This window comes from Stigmatopora nigra, chromosome 22 (genome assembly GCF_051989575.1).
Source record: "Stigmatopora nigra isolate UIUO_SnigA chromosome 22, RoL_Snig_1.1, whole genome shotgun sequence".
NCBI lineage: Eukaryota > Metazoa > Chordata > Actinopteri > Syngnathiformes > Syngnathidae > Stigmatopora > Stigmatopora nigra.
Window position 1 is genome coordinate 7,420,677 of NC_135529.1, and position 20,156 is coordinate 7,440,832.

The 20,156-nt window shown below is 39.9% G+C and overlaps 2 protein-coding genes across 5 annotated transcripts in view; one reads left to right on the forward strand and one right to left on the reverse strand.

Annotated features, from left to right (window-relative positions):
• Positions 1 to 185: 185 nt before the first annotated feature.
• Positions 186 to 20,156, reverse strand: part of LOC144215395 (tenascin-like) — a 43,743-nt gene continuing 23,772 nt past the window's right edge. For 2 of the 4 annotated variants that reach the window (XM_077744282.1, XM_077744281.1), the window contains 22 exons: positions 16,444 to 16,998; positions 14,547 to 15,767; positions 14,099 to 14,362; positions 13,888 to 14,003; positions 13,559 to 13,712; positions 12,666 to 12,935; positions 12,228 to 12,413; positions 10,709 to 10,798; positions 9,717 to 9,980; positions 7,242 to 7,517; positions 5,737 to 6,009; positions 4,653 to 4,775; positions 4,241 to 4,384; positions 3,918 to 4,037; positions 3,616 to 3,759; positions 3,366 to 3,496; positions 3,130 to 3,262; positions 2,745 to 2,896; positions 2,346 to 2,442; positions 2,070 to 2,231; positions 1,817 to 1,980; positions 186 to 1,691 (listed from right to left, as the gene is read on the reverse strand). In XM_077744282.1, the coding sequence (XP_077600408.1) occupies positions 1,581 to 1,691; positions 1,817 to 1,980; positions 2,070 to 2,231; positions 2,346 to 2,442; positions 2,745 to 2,896; positions 3,130 to 3,262; positions 3,366 to 3,496; positions 3,616 to 3,759; positions 3,918 to 4,037; positions 4,241 to 4,384; positions 4,653 to 4,775; positions 5,737 to 6,009; positions 7,242 to 7,517; positions 9,717 to 9,980; positions 10,709 to 10,798; positions 12,228 to 12,413; positions 12,666 to 12,935; positions 13,559 to 13,712; positions 13,888 to 14,003; positions 14,099 to 14,362; positions 14,547 to 15,767; positions 16,444 to 16,930 (5,082 nt within the window). In that variant the 5' untranslated portion in view covers positions 16,931 to 16,998 and the 3' untranslated portion in view covers positions 186 to 1,580. The remainder of the gene's footprint in view (positions 1,692 to 1,816; positions 1,981 to 2,069; positions 2,232 to 2,345; positions 2,443 to 2,744; positions 2,897 to 3,129; positions 3,263 to 3,365; positions 3,497 to 3,615; positions 3,760 to 3,917; positions 4,038 to 4,240; positions 4,385 to 4,652; positions 4,776 to 5,736; positions 6,010 to 7,241; positions 7,518 to 9,716; positions 9,981 to 10,708; positions 10,799 to 12,227; positions 12,414 to 12,665; positions 12,936 to 13,558; positions 13,713 to 13,887; positions 14,004 to 14,098; positions 14,363 to 14,546; positions 15,768 to 16,443; positions 16,999 to 20,156) is intronic. The other 2 variants (XM_077744283.1, XM_077744284.1) reach the window with 2 other exon arrangements.
• LOC144215398 (dual specificity testis-specific protein kinase 1-like) overlaps positions 1,597 to 20,156 on the forward strand; it is a 67,397-nt gene continuing 48,837 nt past the window's right edge. The window contains exon 1 of the mRNA XM_077744286.1: positions 1,597 to 1,729. The gene's annotated coding sequence lies outside the window, so the exon portion shown is untranslated. The remainder of the gene's footprint in view (positions 1,730 to 20,156) is intronic.

Genomic DNA, 20,156 nt, shown 5'->3' on the forward strand with positions numbered 1-20,156 from the left:
GCTAAGCCTTTAAGGGAGCTTTATTGATCTCTACATTCTTTAGAAGTTGTTTCTAATTCTATAATGAGTAAGATTTTTCTGTACTACAAAATAAATATACACCTTTTAAAACAAACAGTTTTATTGTAATACAGTTTACAGAGAAACACCTGTTGTTCATCCAGTTATAAACAAACAATTAAATCAATAAGAACAAAACAAATTTACACAGGCATTCTTATGATGGTCAGTGGTTTAGTATCCTGCCGTGGTGGGAAACATGGGCTGGAAAACATTTACTGGATTTCTAGTTGGCTCATCCGAAAAGGTTTGAAACAACAAATTGAGCTGACTATTTTTTTTTCTTTTCCCTTTTTTTTTTTTCATATTTCGAGCATTCAACTCTTTCATGTCACAATACATCAATCTTCTTTTCTGAACTAAATCTAGTTATTTGCATTTTTCCAAGTATGAAAAAAATATATATAATCAATAAAAGGTCCTGCCTTGGTTTCATCAAACACATAATGTGAAGGAGTATGTTAGTGTTTTTAAAGGGGAAATATGGGAAACTGCTTGTATGTATACAAGTATTTTGTAGTTAGGTCATTCAGTGACCATCGGGTATAATATTAATAAAAGCAAGTCATTAATTTTGCACTGCCCATTTATGAAAATTCATCTTTGAGGAAGCAGTTTTAAATTTTATCTTCCTGTGACCTAAACATAGGACTAAAACACATCTCCACGGGAATATTTGAAATATATAACTTTTATTTGTACATGTGTATTTGGACCAAGGGACCTTTTAATTTTTTTTATTTTATCAAGCCACAGTTTTAAATTCAGAAGAAAAAAAATCCAAAATATGTCTCCTTTAATGCACAACACTGGCTCGTGACTGTCAGAATGAGTGGAAAGCATTGCAACCAATGTTTTTTTTTTTCTTTTCTTTTTTCATACCTATCCTACCACTGATCAACTTGTGTAAAGGGACATGAGGAAACCAGGGAAGGATAAAGTGGCACTGAGACAACAAGTTTAGTCACACAAAGACCAACAAATGGCAATTTATACGGGAAGTGGGAAAGGGGGACCTTAGGGCCTGTTTTTTATTTGACTTGTGCTATCTCTTTTCCGACGTAATCATCGTTGTTCTTTGCCCGTCGTTAACCTAATTACCAACTGTGAAATCCTCAAGCTTAACATGTCTTGGCTTGTGAGAGGGGTCAATAATTACCGTACATACTGTAATTCCCAAGATGCACACATGCCTCATGACAAATGCCACAAACACAAGAGATTTGGATTATCATGTCTCATATTCTTCAGTTCTCTTTGGTGTGTTACTCAAAATCTGTCTGGGCTTCTCTTAAGTCCAGTTTGCAACATGCATATACATTTTGGCCCAGGCAGCAAGGGATATAGGCAGCCTGAAAGAGAACTTTTAGAGTGTGTTTATCTGCATGGAAGCAGCAAGGGTCTTGGCAGTGGCTTTGGTTGGTGCATGACGAGGGAAGAGGTTTAGGTCTGGGTCGAGATGTTTGTTGGGGAATCCGTGAAGAATAGTAGCAATGTTTTCCTTGCTGAAGGCGATGCATTTAAGAGCGTTTCCTCCGTCCTTCTAGGTTTCTGAAGTTGGATGGCCTGATTTTCATCTCTGCAAACTCAATGGAGTGCTCATGGCCCTTCCAGTGGAACCAATTGACGCCCTGAGGATGAAGAAATACAATCCAAAGTTGAGAAATAGGTAGGCATTCAACATTTTAGTGCGACACTGTAATTGTGTCTTTTCTTCAGCCTCCCACAAAACAAACAAACAGTAAATTAAGTCTACCTTGCTGTGACTGTTATCACCATATCTTCCCATGAGATTGACACGGTGACAGTTTTTATACCAGAAAGCGCCCTTGTATGAAAGAGCACAGTTGGTAACGGCGATGTCATTGTCATGGTCGAAAGTGGAGAATGGACGACCATGGTGATATGTCATTGAGTCACCTTCAAATATAGAAATTTTAAGTCAGTGGGGACTTTTTGAGTAGTGCTTTGTTACATTATGCTAGACTTTTCCGTTGATTTGTTCTTACCTGCCGTTCCACTGTATCCACCCACATGGACTTTGTAGCGCGTCCTGGGTTCAGAGACAGAAAACTTGTCGTAATGAGCATAGGCTGTTTCTCCTTTGTCTCTAAGGTCCACCCGCAGCTCATACTGACCCCCAGCTGTGAGTTTATGTAGGTTGGACAAACCTGAGAAACAAAAAAAAATCTTAATGTGAAAACTTCTCCATATTCAAAGTGATAGGAAAGTAGTCTTCCTAAAACAGAAACTTGTTTGCTTTATCATTATTAGCTCGTATGTACCCAGCCAGAATTCATCATTCATGTCCCCAAAGCCAGCTGTGTAATTCTTCCAGTTTCGGAAAAATTCTAGCCTTCCACTTTGGCGTTTAAGGAAAATCTGTCATAGAAAAATAAAGAAAGAATTAATTTAGCAGGACTTCTGTTATTTTAAAGCTTTTATAGCAACAATAAATCATTTCATATTTATAGAAAATGAAAATATGAATTCCTTCCTGTAAGGCAGTGCTGGTAATGAGATAAATCTGTCATAATTTCATTATAATGAAAGTGAGGTGTATTACTGTGTATAGTCATGATAGAAATAGTTATAAAAGGTCACTGATATAAGTTTTACTAAAAATTCTTTCACTTCAAAGAATGAATAGCAACATATTGTTTGGCAAGGATTATAGTACATACAATCCATCCGCCTCCATCAGTGGTCATGTCACAGTAAACCTGAATAGGTTGGCTCTCATCTCCAGCCAGATAGATGGTGTACAGACCAGATGTGGTATCACCATTTAGCAATGCCTGGGAGCAATCCCTGGGGTATTTGTAGAGTACACCAGCTAAAAAACATGGGTACAAAAACTTATCATGGTATCCGTATGGTTAACAATAAATCAAGTCATTCTAATAACATATCATTTGTAATACAGTTCAATACATTATCCTATTGAGACATTTTAAGCTTGTTTTAGCATTTTCCGAGGTCATTATTGAAAATAATGAATACAGATGTAGTATTCCCCCCCCCCCCCCCCCCCCCAACATTGCTGTGGTCATGAGCTCATCCACTTACTTGTGGTGAAGGCAGTGCTGATAACTCTGCTTCTCTTTGGCCCGGCTATGGCCTGCAGCCTAACTGAGTATTCTGTTGAAGCACTGAGCTGAACCATATTGTAGGAAACTGCATTGGGACTGAGAACCACTTCCTAATATTGGGAGAAAAATATGTTGTGTTAGTGAGTATATTCAATTTTGCAACAAAATGGCAGTGTGTCCTTAAAAAGAAAAACATTTGATGTGTCTATTTACCCGAATGACGCCATCAGTAGACTCAAAACTGAGAATGTACCCAGTAATATCAGCACGTGGTGGCTTCCAGGTTAGTAATCCTGACTCTGTCTGGATGTTGCTGGCTGCCAAGTCATGAGGTGCATCCACATCTAAAAATAGAGTTTTTAGCACTATGGGATTGCAACATTCTTGTCTAATGGATTACAATTTGTTATTTATTAATGTGTTGTAGAAAAAAAACAGATTCTTGTCGAGGAAAAAAACCCACCCGTGACAAATTCAGTTGTTGTTACTGCGCTTTTGGCCAAATCCCTAATGGCATAAACCTTTACAGTATATCGAGTTGCTGGCACCAGTGTGGTCATCACAAACTCTACCACATTTCCTGACACGCGCTCCATCACTGGAGCCACTGGGGAAACAAATGGCAAAAATAAACACCGTGCAGGATGAATATGGCTACGTGGAGTAGTAAATATATTGTATAAAATAGCACTAACTCGGCTAAATCGCAAAAATGCCGTGGTTGGTAGAAGACCAAGTGTGACCTTTCACGCAACGATTTCTTACCTGAGTCTGCACTGTACGTGATAACGTAGCCATCTACAGTAGCGATAGCGGGCTGCCAGAGAAGTAGAGCTTCACTGTCTGTAATATTCACTGCAGTCAGACCACGTGGTTTATCTAAAGCTGCAACATAAAAAGCATGGGTGTGAAAGTCTGGAGGATGTTGAATAAAGACTCAACAGGCCCTATTATGAATGACTTTGCTGTGTAATGGCATACAGTTTGCAGTATTAATGTTTTGGACCTGTATTTAATTCGAATGTACGTGTACCAACTTGCAATTGCTCAAAACTGCGTGTTTATTTTTTCTGCGTAATATATCTTACCAGTAGTAACGCTGTCAGAACCAGGCTCGCTCTCCCTCTGCGCCTTGAGTGCAATGACAGTAACCTCGTAGGTAACACCCGGTATCAAGTTGGGTAGTACAATCTGTGAGCTTGATCCATCCACAGTCAGAGACTTGGCATTTCCTGAGTGCCCAAACAATATGGTGTTACTTGAGAAATATTACTGATATTTCATATAAAGAGTTGACATGAACAATGGCCTTACACACACAAAACGTACCTAGAAGCAAGCACTCAATATCAAATTTATTACTTGGTATAGTTGGTAGAATACAGTAGTTAGAGTACGAGCTGGTAAAATGATTCAGATTTTTTTTTTTTTAATATAATTTCCGACTTTGTGTGTGTGTGTGTGTGATCTTAATGTTGATCGAAAATATATAACACTGACCTCCATGAGCAGGCACATATGTGACCCTGTAGTTGTCCACACGGGCTCTTGGCATAACCCAGTGGACAGTAGCAGATGAATCAGTGACATCAGAGAAACGTATGCCTTTGGGTGGACCCAGATCTGGCAGAAATTTCACATTGGACACACACAAAAAAAAAAACAACAGAAATCAACATAAGGTTGTGAGTCAATATGGTCTTTGCGTTCTCACACTGGTGAGTACTACAGAGCAGAAAGACAAAGTACGTGGGCAAATGGACAACTAATTACGCATGAGATGAAGCATTTTAGCATTAGAACACATTGTTAAAGCAGTAAAAGGATTGCAGCTTGAACACAGTCCTTCTCTAAAAGGCACAAAGTCAGAGGCAAAGAGAGAGTTTGTGAAGTGATGTAGACAGACAAAGGAGACCAGTGGAAGCCAGTGCTGCCACAAGGAACTTCCCAGTAGTGGCCAGTAGTAACAGTATCTTGCGTGACAGACCTGAGGAGATTAACTTGTCCCCATTTCATCCCGAGACAATACATCCGCCACGCAACCCAGGAGTAAAGCCTTAGCCCCAGGGAACAAAAAGGACACCACCATAGACACCAGTTCTATATGACAGAGACAGTAGCCCCACCTCCTTCCATTAAAAAAAGAAGCAAAGACATTTCTGGTAGGAAAACCAGACACAAGAAAGCTCAGTAAAAGACTTAAGTGGTAGCCAACTGACATGTCTAACTCTGAAATATTTAGGATCAAATTTTGGACAGACATTTCAATTCTTCCTTTTTCCAGTGACTACTGCAGTTGACTTAAACCACTGAGGATTATGACACACCAAGCCACAGACATAAGACAAAGCAAACACATCTGAAGTGGTTTCTAAATGAAAACGTATTTAGATTTCAGAGATATTGTTGCACCAAATGGCTTGCACGCGTACTGTTCAACGCCTGGTTAGTAAACAAATAATAAAACATTGACCTTCTTCCATGCTTTTGACGGCATAGGGGAAAAACATTGACCACGAGACAAATACAAATGAAAATCCATTCCCGGATTTTCATTTCTTGACACTACCCTTTCGAGCTGTACCTGTTCTCACCCCCTCGATTATAGACTTGGATCGTCTTCCCAAAATTAGTCCAAATATTTCAATTTGGTACTGTGTGTCTTCGTTGAGGTTTGACACTTGTGCGCTCCTGTCTTCGCCACCCAACACCAGCTCTTGTGGTTGGTCTGGACTCTCAGCCTGGCTCACCATTATGACAAAGGTGTCGAAGGCATCTTCTTCTGCTGTCCAGACCAATCTAAAGCTCTCAGGAGTGATGTCAGATAGTTGGAGAGCCTGCACCTGTGGTTCAGTCTCTGAGTGACAAGGGAAAGTAAGTTTTGCTCTTCTGTGAAACTCAAGAATGCTTTGACATTGAGCAACAAAAAAAGTCAGAAAATTAAGTTTAGCAATGCCAATTTTGAGAGTTTCAAGGGTTTGCCCCAAGCCATTTCTAATAAGCAAAAAAATATCTTGTGGGAGCGCTCACTCATTGTTGCTTTTATTTGGCCAGTGCAACAAAGGGAGGATCACATCTATCTTCATATAAGCACAAACTTGCTACTGATGTCATCTTCTCAACACTGCTACATCCACTTTGTTTCTGTCTTCACACTCCGGTCCATACCGAAGGGGAAGAAAAGCCCCATTCACAAAAGGGACCTTGTTATTGGATGAGGCTATGCACCAGCAACTGCTATAACAAGGGTTTTCAAAGAGAAACTGCTTGCAGTTCCATGTGTCAACTTAACTAGCAGCCTGTGATCATATACTGTAAATCGCTAGTGTTTCAAACTAATACGTCTTGCTGTCTGCAGCAGTTTATGGTTGCGATGGTCATTTGTTACATAAAACTATTCGGCTAATCAAAGATTCCCCGCATAATGTTTTTCATTTAGAAGACTTAATCTCCCTTGTAATGTCTTTCTCCACTTGACTAGTGTTGACTACTGTGCACGACATAATTAAGTTAGTCAGTGCCTGCATTCAGTACTTGGAATGTTAAATTCTCTTGGAAAAATAGATGGTTTGATCAACCATTACATGCAGACAATAGACTGTTGAGTGTATGCCATATTCTGCATGGCCTCGGAAGCCCCTGGCACCCAAGCATTAGAGACTAGAGGCAATGGCAGCCTGAGAATGAAGAGCGGCCCACTCTTCCGAGGACTCGAGATGCATACAGACGAGCAGTCTCATACAAATTGACAAAAGCCTTTGAGTTTTAATTTAATTCCTGTCAGTTCTGCTTGTTTTTCCCCCTGAACAATCATTATCTTTAAAATGTTAACGGATGATTAAAGGTGGATTGACACACTCAAAATTATGAAAATTTGTAAAGAAAAAGTATACGTTGATGTAATTTCCTTTACTGGATTTCCTGAAGAAATAAGTTCTCTCTAAAATCAGAAAGAAAATTATAAAACACTCAACTAACTCATTTGCAAAGTCCCCTGAGAAAATCCCTTGCATAGTCTGAGGCAGCAAGAGAGCTATTAAGGGAGGGAAAGAGTCAGGCCCCAGCATTGACTGTGTTTATTATTTATACCTGTGATGGTGTCTGCAAATACAGGATCTAAGAAGAGGCCCCCGTAGACCCCGTACAGATTGGCTCTGTACCAGGTAGCGGGAGTTAGGCCAGAGATGACAATACTGCGAGCATCGGCTGACACAGTTTGATTTTGCCACTCAGCACCCGTTTCTGCATCTGTAATCTCGATCAGAAACGCTTCAAAGGCCCCTTCCTCTGCAGACCAGGACAGGAGGAAGCTGTCCCATGACACATCGCTGACAGTGAAATTACCCACAATGGGTTTCTCCTCCGCTGGGTGATGAAACACATACCGAAATGGAGTTACAAGGATGGTGACACACAAACAATGAACTATTTAGACGAGTGGTCCGCAGAAACAAAGGCTGCAAATGTGTCATAGTGATGCACCCTACTAAGGGGTCCAATTCACACTTTGTGAAGCTCTGGTTTAAAGAAGTGACAATGTATTATTGAAAGAAGATATTATAGGTTTAACCTTTGCCATATAAACAAAGCATTCATATACTGCAGTGCACATCTTGAACATCCAAACAATGAGTGGAGTATGTGATCGGCATAAAATTGGTCTTGACACTAATTATACCACATTTGTATTTCAGCCAAATACTATTCCTCTAGTTTCACTACAAAAGATAAGGCTGAACAATGCGCCTCAATATTGATAGCTGACTAAAGCCATACTCTTTATTATCATATGAGATAGACGTCTCGTAGATTGAAAGCATAAGGCTTTATACGCAATGCAGCCTCTGCCCATTAATGAACAAGAATTGGCTATCAACATTTGAAGCTGCAGAGTAGCTCTGCCAGGAAGGTAGAAAAGTACCTGACCCATTTCAACCCCATGTGCAAGTATAGAAACACATTGTGTGGGAAAGCATTCCGAGAATTCAAATCAGACTAAAAACATCATCTCAACACCTCATAGTTAATGCACAGTAGATTTCATGAAAGACAAATGAGTGAGTATGAGTGATGGGTTAGATTATGACTGCTGAAGAATTGTTTTTTTTTACACCATTATTTACTTGAAGGGGACCTACTTTGCAAAATTGACTTTCTAATTGTTTGCATACACAAGGCTTATAATTGGCCATACATGACAACACAATTTCATTGTCTCCCCAATAATGTAATACTATTCAAGCATCTGTTACTAAAAACAGTGGCCGTGGAGTACAGGGTGATTTAAAAGTATTTCCCTGTTTTTAAGTACTAGTAATTTATGATTATTAATGAAATGCTAGTGTTGTTTAGTCTTTCTCATGGTGTGTTTCATTTGGCTAGACAGCTTTTTCTGACATATTCGGAAGGTTCTGGAGGCTTGATGATAGGGTTTGCCATCTCTTAACATCATACGATGCAAATACACAAGCCACCAATGGATTAAAAAAAGAATAGCAAAGTGACACATCAAACAAAGGTCAGGAGATCACATGCTGCAACAGAGGGTGGCAGCATTAAAGCTGTAGCAAATTAGAAGTAGTAAAAATGAACTAAACCAACTGGACTGTTCATTTATATTCATTCAGATCAATGCAGAATCAATATATGGTGTCCTCTAATTGGCAAGTCTGCAGTATGTAGAGCCCCGAAACATTGGTCTAACTCCCATCTCCCCACCTCCTTTCTCCAATTCCTCCTGTAAAATGAAACCAATCGATGTTCATGTCTAGAGATGATAAAGGCTGCACAGATCAGCACAGGCTGTGGATTAGATGGCTGCTGATTTTAGAGACAATGTTTTAACAGGAATCCCAGCATGTGGCCTTTTATCTGACAGAGCCAGAGTTCATCGTGGTCAAATCGCACAAAACCAGAGGGGACCAAGGCTCACGTCAACAATTACCACATGAATGAACATTGTTCAATGCTCCCCCTCACCACCATTGCCATGACCCTGCTCATTATACTTAAGGGTAGTCTCCCAAAATATATAATGAACCATTATTTGCAAGCTTTCTAAGGCAGAACTTTTTATATTTTCCCACAAATATTTTTATTGATGTCCACAAACAGCCCAGAGGCTATTTGAGCACTGAGATAAGTGTGAAAGAGCATCTTTATTGGTATTTAAACTACTATGAAAAAAAATTTAGGGAACTTTTTTTTTTTAGAGAATAAAAAGCTTTGTTCTGTAACAATCTTTTTGTCTAAAATGTCTGGAACACAGTTTTCCGTTCTATTAAACATAAACAGCAAAGTCTAAAACAGAAATGGCGAGTCAGAATATTAAATAGATAGAGATAGTCAAATAGGCGTATAACTAAATAGAATGGAGATGAAATCTTAGAATTTGCTGGTTGAATCCTTCATTGGTGTAAAAAAAATCACATTAAATGTGAAATGAAAAAAATCCTAAAATTAGGAAATAGATAATCCTCCAGATAAATAACCAAGGAATAAAAGTGAGGCTGAACCCCTCTTCATTCCTTTGTATTAGTCCTAAAACATTGCTGAGTTACTAACCTGTCGGTGCCGAGATGGTGGTTGCTGCACTTGTCCTGCGGCCCCTCTCGGCGGTGATGCTGATGGTATAGAGCATGCCTGCTGTCAGGCCTCTCAATGTGTAAGACTCAGAAACTCCAGGAACCACCTCCTCTGCTCTTTGACCATCAGCGGAAACATAGACAAGTCGGTAGGAGTCCAGCTTGGCCAGTGGGCGTCTCCACTCCATCATCATTGTTGTTTCTGTCACCTCAATAACAGTTAGGTCCTTTGGAGCATCCAGTGCTGAAATAGAGGGGAAGAGAGTTCATAAATTGGAATTCAATATTCTCTTCAGAGGACATAATGTGGAGGTGAATTATTCACAAAAGTGTAAGTAAAAGTAAAGGTTAGATTTGAAATGGCAAATTTGAATAATCAACATGACTTGATTTGAACCATTTTCAATAGTCTTTTCAATGCTATACACCCAGCAAATTGAATGCTAGAGCTGAACACCAATCGATGGCAATTTAAGTTTTGAGTAGGTGTAGAAAAGCGATCAGAATTCTAATCTCGCATGAGAATGTGTCTTGCATCCGAATATTGTTGTGGCTGTCAATGAATGCAAGTAATTCTTTTAAGAATTTTAATCATCTAAGTCATGGTTTTAAAAATGTATGAGGGGCATTTCATTGCAGTCCAAAATCATTTGCAACTGGCAACTGGAATATCGAATTGGGATATAAGGCACGAGTCTGTGCTTTGTGGCATGCCAAACCAAATGGACGTTAAACTGTTAACTAAAAATGTGAGAGCATTTGTGACAATTTTGGTGTAACCTGAAAAGATTTAAAGAGTTAAAAGTCACTCAAAAAATGAATATGAATACAATTATAGCACCGTCATATGAAGCACAAACTTTATTATAATTGTTAAATTAAAAATTACCACTGCAGTATAATTATGTACACAGACTGCTAATCTACCGGTTAATGTGCTATTGTACTGAAAGACAAGTGAGAGCTTCGTACCGGTCACAGCATTGGTGGTCGTGGGCAGACTCTCCCGTTCATCTTTTACTGCTGTCACTCCCATTCCATACTCTGTGCCTGGTCTCAGACCTAGACAGCCAAGTAAAATACTGCATTTTACACTCAAGAGTTTAAAAAAAATGTCATGAATTGTTTGCTCAAGTCCTGCATTTTTTCACCAGTTGAATAGTTAAGAGGCTGTATCGTCAAGTGGCCAGCTGTTTTCTGCTAATGGTTTTTGGTGGCTGTGGCAGACACAAAAACACTTTCGTGTGGCGTGATAGCACAATAGGTTGCAGCCAAATTGCATTTCATGGTAAGCTTGAGCTCATAGTAGAACACGGCTGGTGTATTTGCATTGATGGATCTATAGGGCCCTTGTCGTGCAGCCGAAACACTACACCCAATGATACAGCTGGCTGTGGAAAGCCTTTGGTTTTCACAATTAAGCCCTCTCTAGGCCCGATCGCCTTTAATTCCTTTATTAACTCCCACAGAGGTCATCACACACAGAGTTCTGCAGCATGAAATTACACCTAATACCCAGGAAACTCATTATCAATAAAATCACGAGCGTGAAGGCAATTACAGATAATAACTGTGTGAAAGCACTACTGAGGTGCGTTTGGAGAAGAGGGGGACGTCTGCTGAATGGACACAATGCTTTATTTCCATGAGATGGGCCTCCCAAGGACAAAGAACTGCGCCAGACAAAGACACTATTAGACAAAGTTTTTCCTCCTTCTTATTGTATTTAATCTAGAAACAAACAGGAAAAAAAAACAAGGCTCAAAGCGTTGCTTTATGATGTCAACAGCATTGATAGATGAAAACATGTCTACTCTTACTTGAGTAAGCGCTCAAAGAGAAGCTGCAGTGTGATTCAATTTAAAATGTGAATGCCAAATCCCCCTGGGTGGTTTTCTCATAAAATGGGACTATTGTAGTTGGGCAAACATTTCATGATACAAAACAAAGGCAAACCATTGTAGAAATGAGATTGTGGAAAATAACACTTCATTAGATCACATGACAAATACTTGTCCAACTAAATTTAAGGGTAGCCATTTTATAGTGTCAATGTTTATTTCTCACTACTCCCTATAACGTAAGGCTGATGTAGGTACCAAATAAAAAAAGAAATGGGAAAACTTTGCTTGCATGATCGGGGCCAATACCTATTTATTAGGTCTAAGATAAAACTGTGTAAGCTATTCTTGTGAAATATCATCATCTTCTGGATTTTCTTTTAGCAGTTTACATTATCAATGATCCTCCCTTATCTTATCATATATGAATTATATTTTCTTTCTCACATGCCTACTTGACTTATGAATTCAATCATATTCCTTATCCATTGATTTTTTTTTGCTTTTGAGCTTTCCATTATGCTTGTGGTCTTTGGGTTTTAGAGACTAACCATGAATAGCAATATTCAAGTAATTTCTTACTGAAAGGTTACAGAAATCTTACTTTGGCTTTGCAATGTGTAATTGATAAATTGTGATAGTGTGTGTACCAATGATCTTGGCGTGAGTTGTGTCTTTGGGTCCGGCTGGGAAGAGCAGTTCCCTGTGTTCACCTCCAGAGAGAGGTCCATACTTGATGCGGTAGTTTTCCACCTTCGCTTGACTATTTTTCCACTCAAGAGTGATGCTTTCATCAGTCAGCTCCAACTTCTCAAGTTCCCTGGGGGCATCCAAGTCTAACATATACAGAAGTTAATTTCATCTGTACACTTATCAATCAAAAAGTTGTTTCCATTAGGTCAAGTAACTAAAACTTCCTAACACAGAAAATATGTATTCATCTCCATTCTGAATTTATGGTATCTGATCCTTTAAAAAGCAACCATAATGAAACCCGCCTCAGTAGGAAACATCCCTCTCTCCCTACTGTAACTAGTACATAATAATACAACAGAGTCTAATCCCGATATTGTCTGGGAGGTTCTCACCTGTGAGGAATGATTCATAGACAGGGACACTAGACCGGTCTCCCCGCCGGGCTGTCAGAGACACTTCATACTGGGTGTCTGGCATGAGTCCTCCGAGGTGGTATTGAGTGTCTGTGGAGGAAAGCTCAACCATGCTGCGATCAGCAGGGCTGGAACTAGGCCCAAAAGAGATGCTGATCCCATCCACATTGGCCACAGGCTGGAACCACGTCACCAACGCTGTTGTGTCCGTCACGTCACGGATGTTCACTTGGAGTGGTGCGTCTATCCCTAAATTAGTAATAAACACAGAAGCAGATAATGTTGTTGTGCTTGTAAAAAATATATGGCTAGATGTAGCACGGGTCATTAACAACTCAATGCTCAACTTTTCCATCTCCTCAGGTTTTACAGTTTTAATGCTCAGCCACATCAGAGAAGGTTAATTGCCTCTGTATGTGTGCATAAAACCTTTGAGCTTTTCTAACTCATGCAACAACTTGCACTTCAATATTTCATTTACTAAACCCAATCCGATTATTTATTTTCTCAAATAATAATGATAATAATAATTAAGGTTAACATGCATTAGTATGAAAGAAATAAAGATCCTACTGTTTTCCATTCAAAGAAGACCCGTCACACATTTTCCTCTCACAATTTAAAACATTTCCCCGGTGTCATGATGACATATGTGACACTTTCAGAAATAAACAACAAAGATCAAGGTCTTATTTGAGGTTCAATGAACCCAGACAGTTTTCAGAAGTCTTTCCTGTGATGGGTCAAAAGGGTAAAACCCTCAAGCCAATGTGTTGGGTATAAATAACTCTCTATTGGCTCATTCCCTATTGGATAAACTGCTAGGTTACTTTTAAGCCCACAGTTTTGAGAGTGTGAATATGTACACTTACTTGTGACAACATTCTTGGAGGCAGGTGGTCCGCGCTTCTTATTTTTAACAACTTCCAGTTTCACTTCATATTCTTGGCCTGGGCCCAAGCCAGACTGTTCAAAGGTTGTGTCTGGACGGCCGAGGGAGCTCAAAATTTCGCCGTCTTCCTCTTTCTGGGAGAGTAGCAAAATAGCATAGAAAAACATTGGCATTAAGCCATTTAAGATTTTTGTTATGGTTGGCTTCTTAACAATTTGCATCATATGAAAAAAAATAGTCCTGTTCTAATACAATGGAACGTTCTGAAAGCGACTGCAGCCTGTAATGGAGGTTTGTCAAAAGACCCACAGTGTTTCTGAAGATGAGGTTCCAGCCATCAAAGGGGATATCCAGAGGGTCCCATTGTACTTCCACGGATGTCTCGCGCACTGCTTTGAATTTCAGTCCCTCAGGCTCAGGAAGGTCTGTAATGTTAGAAACTATTAACTTACACCATTTTAGATAGTGAGACTGTTGATGACACAGTTTTATGATCATTTATAAATTAGAATATTCATACGTGTTGCCACCCTCGCGGTAACAGGAATGCTTTTCTTGTTGTTGAGAATAGCATAAACGCTGATCAGATACTCAATGCCTGGTTCAAGCTCTCTAACTGTGGCTTTCTTCTGGTCCCCCGGAACCCGCACATCAAGCTCCAAACCTCCAGGGGAGGTAGGAACGTAGGTGATGAGGTATTCTGTCACACGCATCTCATTATTCCAAGACAAATCCACCGTCTCAGGTGTGACCTCTTCAACAGTTAGGTCCTTTGGTGGGGAAACTTGTCAAAAACCAAATAAGCCATGTTTAGGAAAGTCATTCTAATCCTACAGAGATCATAGTGTACAAATTATATTTATCCATTTTTGATTAAGTGTTTATCCCTAATCAGCTCTTAGTTAGAAAAGGTTTACAATTACAACAATATTTGAAAGAGGAAGTGAGGATTCCCCCATTGTCCTTACCTGCTGAGCAGTCCTCCCCAACGAAACCTTCATTGCAGATACAAACACCATTATCACATAGTCCCTGGTTCTGGCAGTCTCCAGGGCAGGTTATGATGGCACAATCAATCCCAGTGAAGCCTTCATAGCATACGCAGAGGCCATCATTGCAATATCCTCTGTCCAAACAGTTTTTAGGACATGTCTTCTCACTGCAGTCCTCACCAGTGAAACCCTTGTGACAAACACATTGGCCATTCACACAGTGGCCACGGCCCAGACAGTCATTGGGGCATGTTAGCTCACCGCAGCCTTTGCCAGTGAAACCAACGAAGCACACACACTTGCCATCCACACACTCCCCACGGCCCAAGCAGTCTTTAGGACAGGTCTTGATGCTGCAGTCCTCCCCAGTGAATCCTTTATCGCATATACACTGACCGTTAACACAACGCCCACGATCTAGGCAGTTGTTGGGGCAGGTAAGCTCGCTGCAGTCCTCTCCTTGGTATCCTTCATCACACATACACTCTCCATTTACACACTGGCCTTTGTTGCTGCAATTTTCAGGGCATGATAGAACAGAACAATCTTCACCCTCAAATCCTGGGTCACAGATGCATTTGCCGTTGAAGCAATGGCCTCGCTGATTGCAGTTTTGCGGACAAGTGAGCTTGGAGCAATCTTCGCCAATATAGCCGCTCTGACACACACACATTCCCTTCACACACATGCCACGGTTGTTACATTGTCCTGGACAAGTGACTTCACCGCAGTCTTCTCCAGTGAAACCCTCCTCACAGAAGCAAGTGCCGTTGACACAGCGTCCACGGTCATAGCAGTCGTTTGGACAGATAAGCTCGGAGCAGTCATAGCCCGTCCACGGCTCATCGCAGACGCAATCGTCATCGATGCAACGTCCACGACCCAGACAGTTGTTGAGGCAGTTTGTCTGGGAGCATTCCTCGCCAAAGAAGCCGTCCTCGCAGAGGCAAGTTCCTTCAACACAATGACCGTAATCACCACAGTCCGGGAGGCATAGCTCAATGCCACAGTCATGACCGGTGAAGCCTTCGAAGCATTCACATTTCCCATCCACACAGCGGCCCTGGTCTTGGCAGTCATTGGTACATTCGGGATCTGTGCAGTTGGAACCTTTCCACCCTGGCTCACATACACAGCTGCAGGTGTCAGCGCTCCAGTTTCCACGGCCATTACAATAGGGTTTGGTGGCGACTTCTCCTGATAAAATAAAATAAGCAATATTTTATTTTTATTCTGTGTACATATATGATCATTGTTGTGGATGTAGTTTACTACTGTATCTTATTATATACAGCATTGTCAAAAATTAATACAACTGCCAACCACAATGGAAAAAAAACAAAATCTTTTGTTAAATTAGATTAGATTAGAACTTTATTTCATACTAATGAGTAAATTTTGAATGAATTTGTTTCACACGGTACTTTTACTGGATTACTGTAAGTTAAATAGTACAATAGTAGCCAACGTAAAATGTACGGGTATATCCAAATACAATTTTTAAGAGAAGGAACTCTCAGTTTTCATTTCCATATTGTAAGTTGCAGACATGGTGTTGCTTCAAAGCACATGCTGTCACCATTTGTATGTGAAACAAAAAGATTGATCGTTTTTTTTTGCCGATGGACAAAAGTGACACACCGAGAAATAAAAGCGTGCCACTGAGCTTTTGATTTTCAATTTCTACAGTGAGAGTTGTTTGACGACTAACAATCATATAAGATTTTGAAATGATAGAATTGCTGGAACAGTTGTGATGGATTTGCTGTTCTTTCTTTTCCATGAATGCCTCTGGGGAATTCTTTTATAACAGACTCATTTACATTATATGAACCACACCAAAGCCATTACACAGTGTGTTATATGAACCTACCCGTAACTTGAGATCCACAGCAACCTGCCCCACTGCCACATTGCTCTCTCAGACTGGAAAGTTCCGTCTCCAACATCTCCAGTCTGTTTAGGATTTCTTTTAGATCAGGTGCCTGGTTGTTGCAGCCACACGCCTGCTTAGGGATATTTATCCGGTGGGTGAAGACGATCTGATTGTCACCATCCACCGTGTGCTCCATATGCTCAGTATTCCGCATATCCAATGCGCCATTGTTGTGATTGGGCACAGTGCCACCCGGTGAATCAAGGTCTACAGAACAGAGTGATGTGGAGGGAACATTGATGTTGTAGACATGGTTGAAGACAACTGGCTGGTCAGGGTTTGGCAGGGTGAGATTCTCTTGATTCTTTTTAGGAATTAAAGCCTCTCTGCGATGTCGTATAACTTTCTTTACCAGTCCACTGGCAGAGGGCTTGAGGACCATGGACAATAACACGCAGCACAAGATGAGGCCTTTCATCCCCATGTTGACCTTTCACTAGCACAGAGTGGAGTAGAAGTTGTCTATTTTTCCTCCAATTGTCCTTATGTGACCTTTCATCAAACACAATCAAAACAAAGGGAAGAAGAGTGTGATTTACTCATTTGTTGACTATCATGTCATATCAATATTAACATCATAAAGGCAGTAAATTTTACATACTCTATGTGGAGTAAAACCATTAAATTAGCATTAAAATCATTGTTTAAGTCAGAAATACCTACTGCCCCTAATTAGTAAATGCAATATTTTTTTCAACAAATCTTCACTATTTCCAATTTCCTGACCCTTTTCTGATATGTTTGACAAATTTGCTGTTTTCCATGATAGAATTTCTAGTATATGGACTCTCCGTGAACATGGAGGTCTGAAAAGGTCTTTTTTGACCATGTTAACTTATAAAGAGAATCTTTTTACAGCCCTACAACATCTGCATGGTGGAGAGCAGACTGTTATTGCCTCTGGGGATAAAAGCTGACATAGTATAGTTGTTAAACCATATGTGGGCTGTCTCTAAAACACACTCATCTGCTACCTAGAAAACAGCAGGTCAGCATTCCCAATCAGCTTTTCCGGCAACCATTAAGGCTTGTTTCAGCCGTGTAACATGATTCTTATCTTTCCTAAACCTCTCCATGACATGATTTGTTTAAAAGGTCTGATGAAAAATTTAGCTTTGCTTGTGTCTTCGAGGCCAACTTTAACTCTCTATGCTTAGTGATTCTGTGTTGGTTATTTATCATACACGTTCTAGATTATTAACGGTATTTTTGTGTTGACTCGTTACTTCGCAAAATCTATAGAGATTATTTAAATTCAAGAATTTACTGCAATACTCAGTGTAAGAGACTAATCGTAGCCATCACAAAGCAAGCCATTTTTGAAAAGACTACATATGTGACAGTGAAACAGGGTGGTCAGGGCATCACACTTTGCTACCTCAGAACCTAGACAGATTGCTATCATCATCATCTGAAAATTGGATTCACAAGTGTATCAAGCCATTTGACAGGACCACCTCTCAGCCAAGTGAAGTTTTAAAAGGATGGGTGTTGAAACAGTGCAAAACGGACAGAAGCCGACAAAATGGCTTTAACATAAGAACATGTCTTCTGGGAGGGCTCCAAGAAAGTGAACACCATGAGACGCCACACGAGGAATTCTCAATTTTATACAGCGGCTAATAAAAAAGAAATGACAGTTTAAAAAATAAAAAGTCAGATTTGAAAACATAGCACACTGGGATTGTCGTTATTGTTGCCATAGAAGGGCCAACCAGATGCTGAATCCCACAGCTTTTACACATGCATGAGAGAGACACCCACGTACATAAAAAAGAGAAACATATTGGATGCTGTGTGTGTCAGTATTTGCCTTTTGGGGAAGTAGCAAAAACATGAGGAATTTTCTCCAGTCTGTATGTGTTAAGACACAGCAGGTGCTGGTCCTGGGAGACATGTTCAGTCTTCTAGTCTCTCGGTGTGACGGGGCAACCTGACAGATGAGCTCTGTGCAAAAGGATCTCATGCCTTCACCCGCAAATCTCCTGATTAGGCCAATAGAGATGAGCGCCTTCATGTTTGGTAACTGTAAATGCGATAATGTAGCTTGCTGCTGGGAATGATGAAGATCCGGACCCAGGGGGGCACCGAAAACCTGTCAGCGTCTCCAAACGCTTGTGCTCATTGGTGCATGCACACCATCACAGTAACACAGACAAAACCAAGCAACTTAAAGTAGGGATAAAAATGGAGAAAAAAAAGAAAGAAAATTGCTTTGAGTTGCTGCTCAGGCCTTAGTTGTGGATGGATGGTTGGCTTTCTCACTTTAGATCCTGGCCACTTTCCACATGGAGCCTTAAACAAGGATAACTGGACAGACCAAAGTAGCTTTGTTGCAAATTTGGCTAGGGCAAGATACTGCTTTATTTAGAAATAGATTAAACGAACAAATTCTGAGCCCCATGTTTATTGTTATTCCACTCCTCACTGCTAGGTAATGAAAGGCATTCTGAATTAAAAACAAGCCTTTATTTAGATATTTGGGGCAGAGGAAAGGAAAGTGTGTTTTGAGACTGGATGGGAAAAGATTAAAAACTAAAAAGTGTATAAATGTGTACTGCGGAAATTAAATGGCAGCCAGAGAGGTTAATTGCTATAGTGGGCCACTCTTGCCACCTTAACTACATTCAAATCAATGATCTATTTTTTTTTTTTACATAAACTAATTCTAGCAAATGTCAATATATTTCTACTATGAGATGATGATAATTCCATTAAGGTGATGTGAATCTCAAACACATTTTCATTATCTGTGTATCCTTGATGAAACATCTATTTTTTATTGAATCATAATGACTACAGTAATATATTTTCTTGCGCTCACCTGAGATATTAATAAAATAGCACATATCAGTCAATGTAAATTCAGGATTAATTCAATTTCCTTTTTTTGCTACCTGAACCTAGTTTATTTTGGATTCCTTAACATTTTTGTGAACAAATTCCATCTCGTATCTGAACTCCTAAAGTCAACCAAAACAGGATGTTCACATTTTTAAAAATTATACTTTCAACAGCAAAAATTTGGAAAATGATGATACATTTGCAAACTATCTGCAGTCACCCAACACAGCACAGCATCTGCCTGATTTCTTGACAACAAACAAACTGAATAATAGAGTAACACAACCTACTTGGTGTGTCAGAGCGCTAAATATTTCGTGAATTCAACAGCAACCATTCTCCTGGGATGGATGGTTGAAAGATCTGATGCAATGCACAATTTCTTTTAATTTGTGAAGAATTTGTCAAGCATGTCTTGTTTTGTAGGTCACCCATGACAAAAACTCAACTGCCTTCAATTGTGCAGAATCCAAATCTGGGTCATAGTAAGGCCTGAAAGTGTAATTAATGTCTGGAAATCCTTTCACCTTGAGATCAGGGGTGGACAATGGACGCTTGAATCATCCAATGCATTTTCGCTTCTCATCATAACTTAGAGAACGTTGCCTTTCCACTCAAAATACAGATTTTCTGATCAATATAGCTTCCATGCCTGGAAGGTGAAAGAAATCTAGAGCAGGTGGGTATTGATTTGGATTCTGCATCTCCACCAAGGTCATAGCGGTAGAAGTAGTGAGTTGCTGAGGACAGCATTTCAACTGTGAGTTATAATAATCAAACACAGAAATTTATTTCCAGGAAGAGAA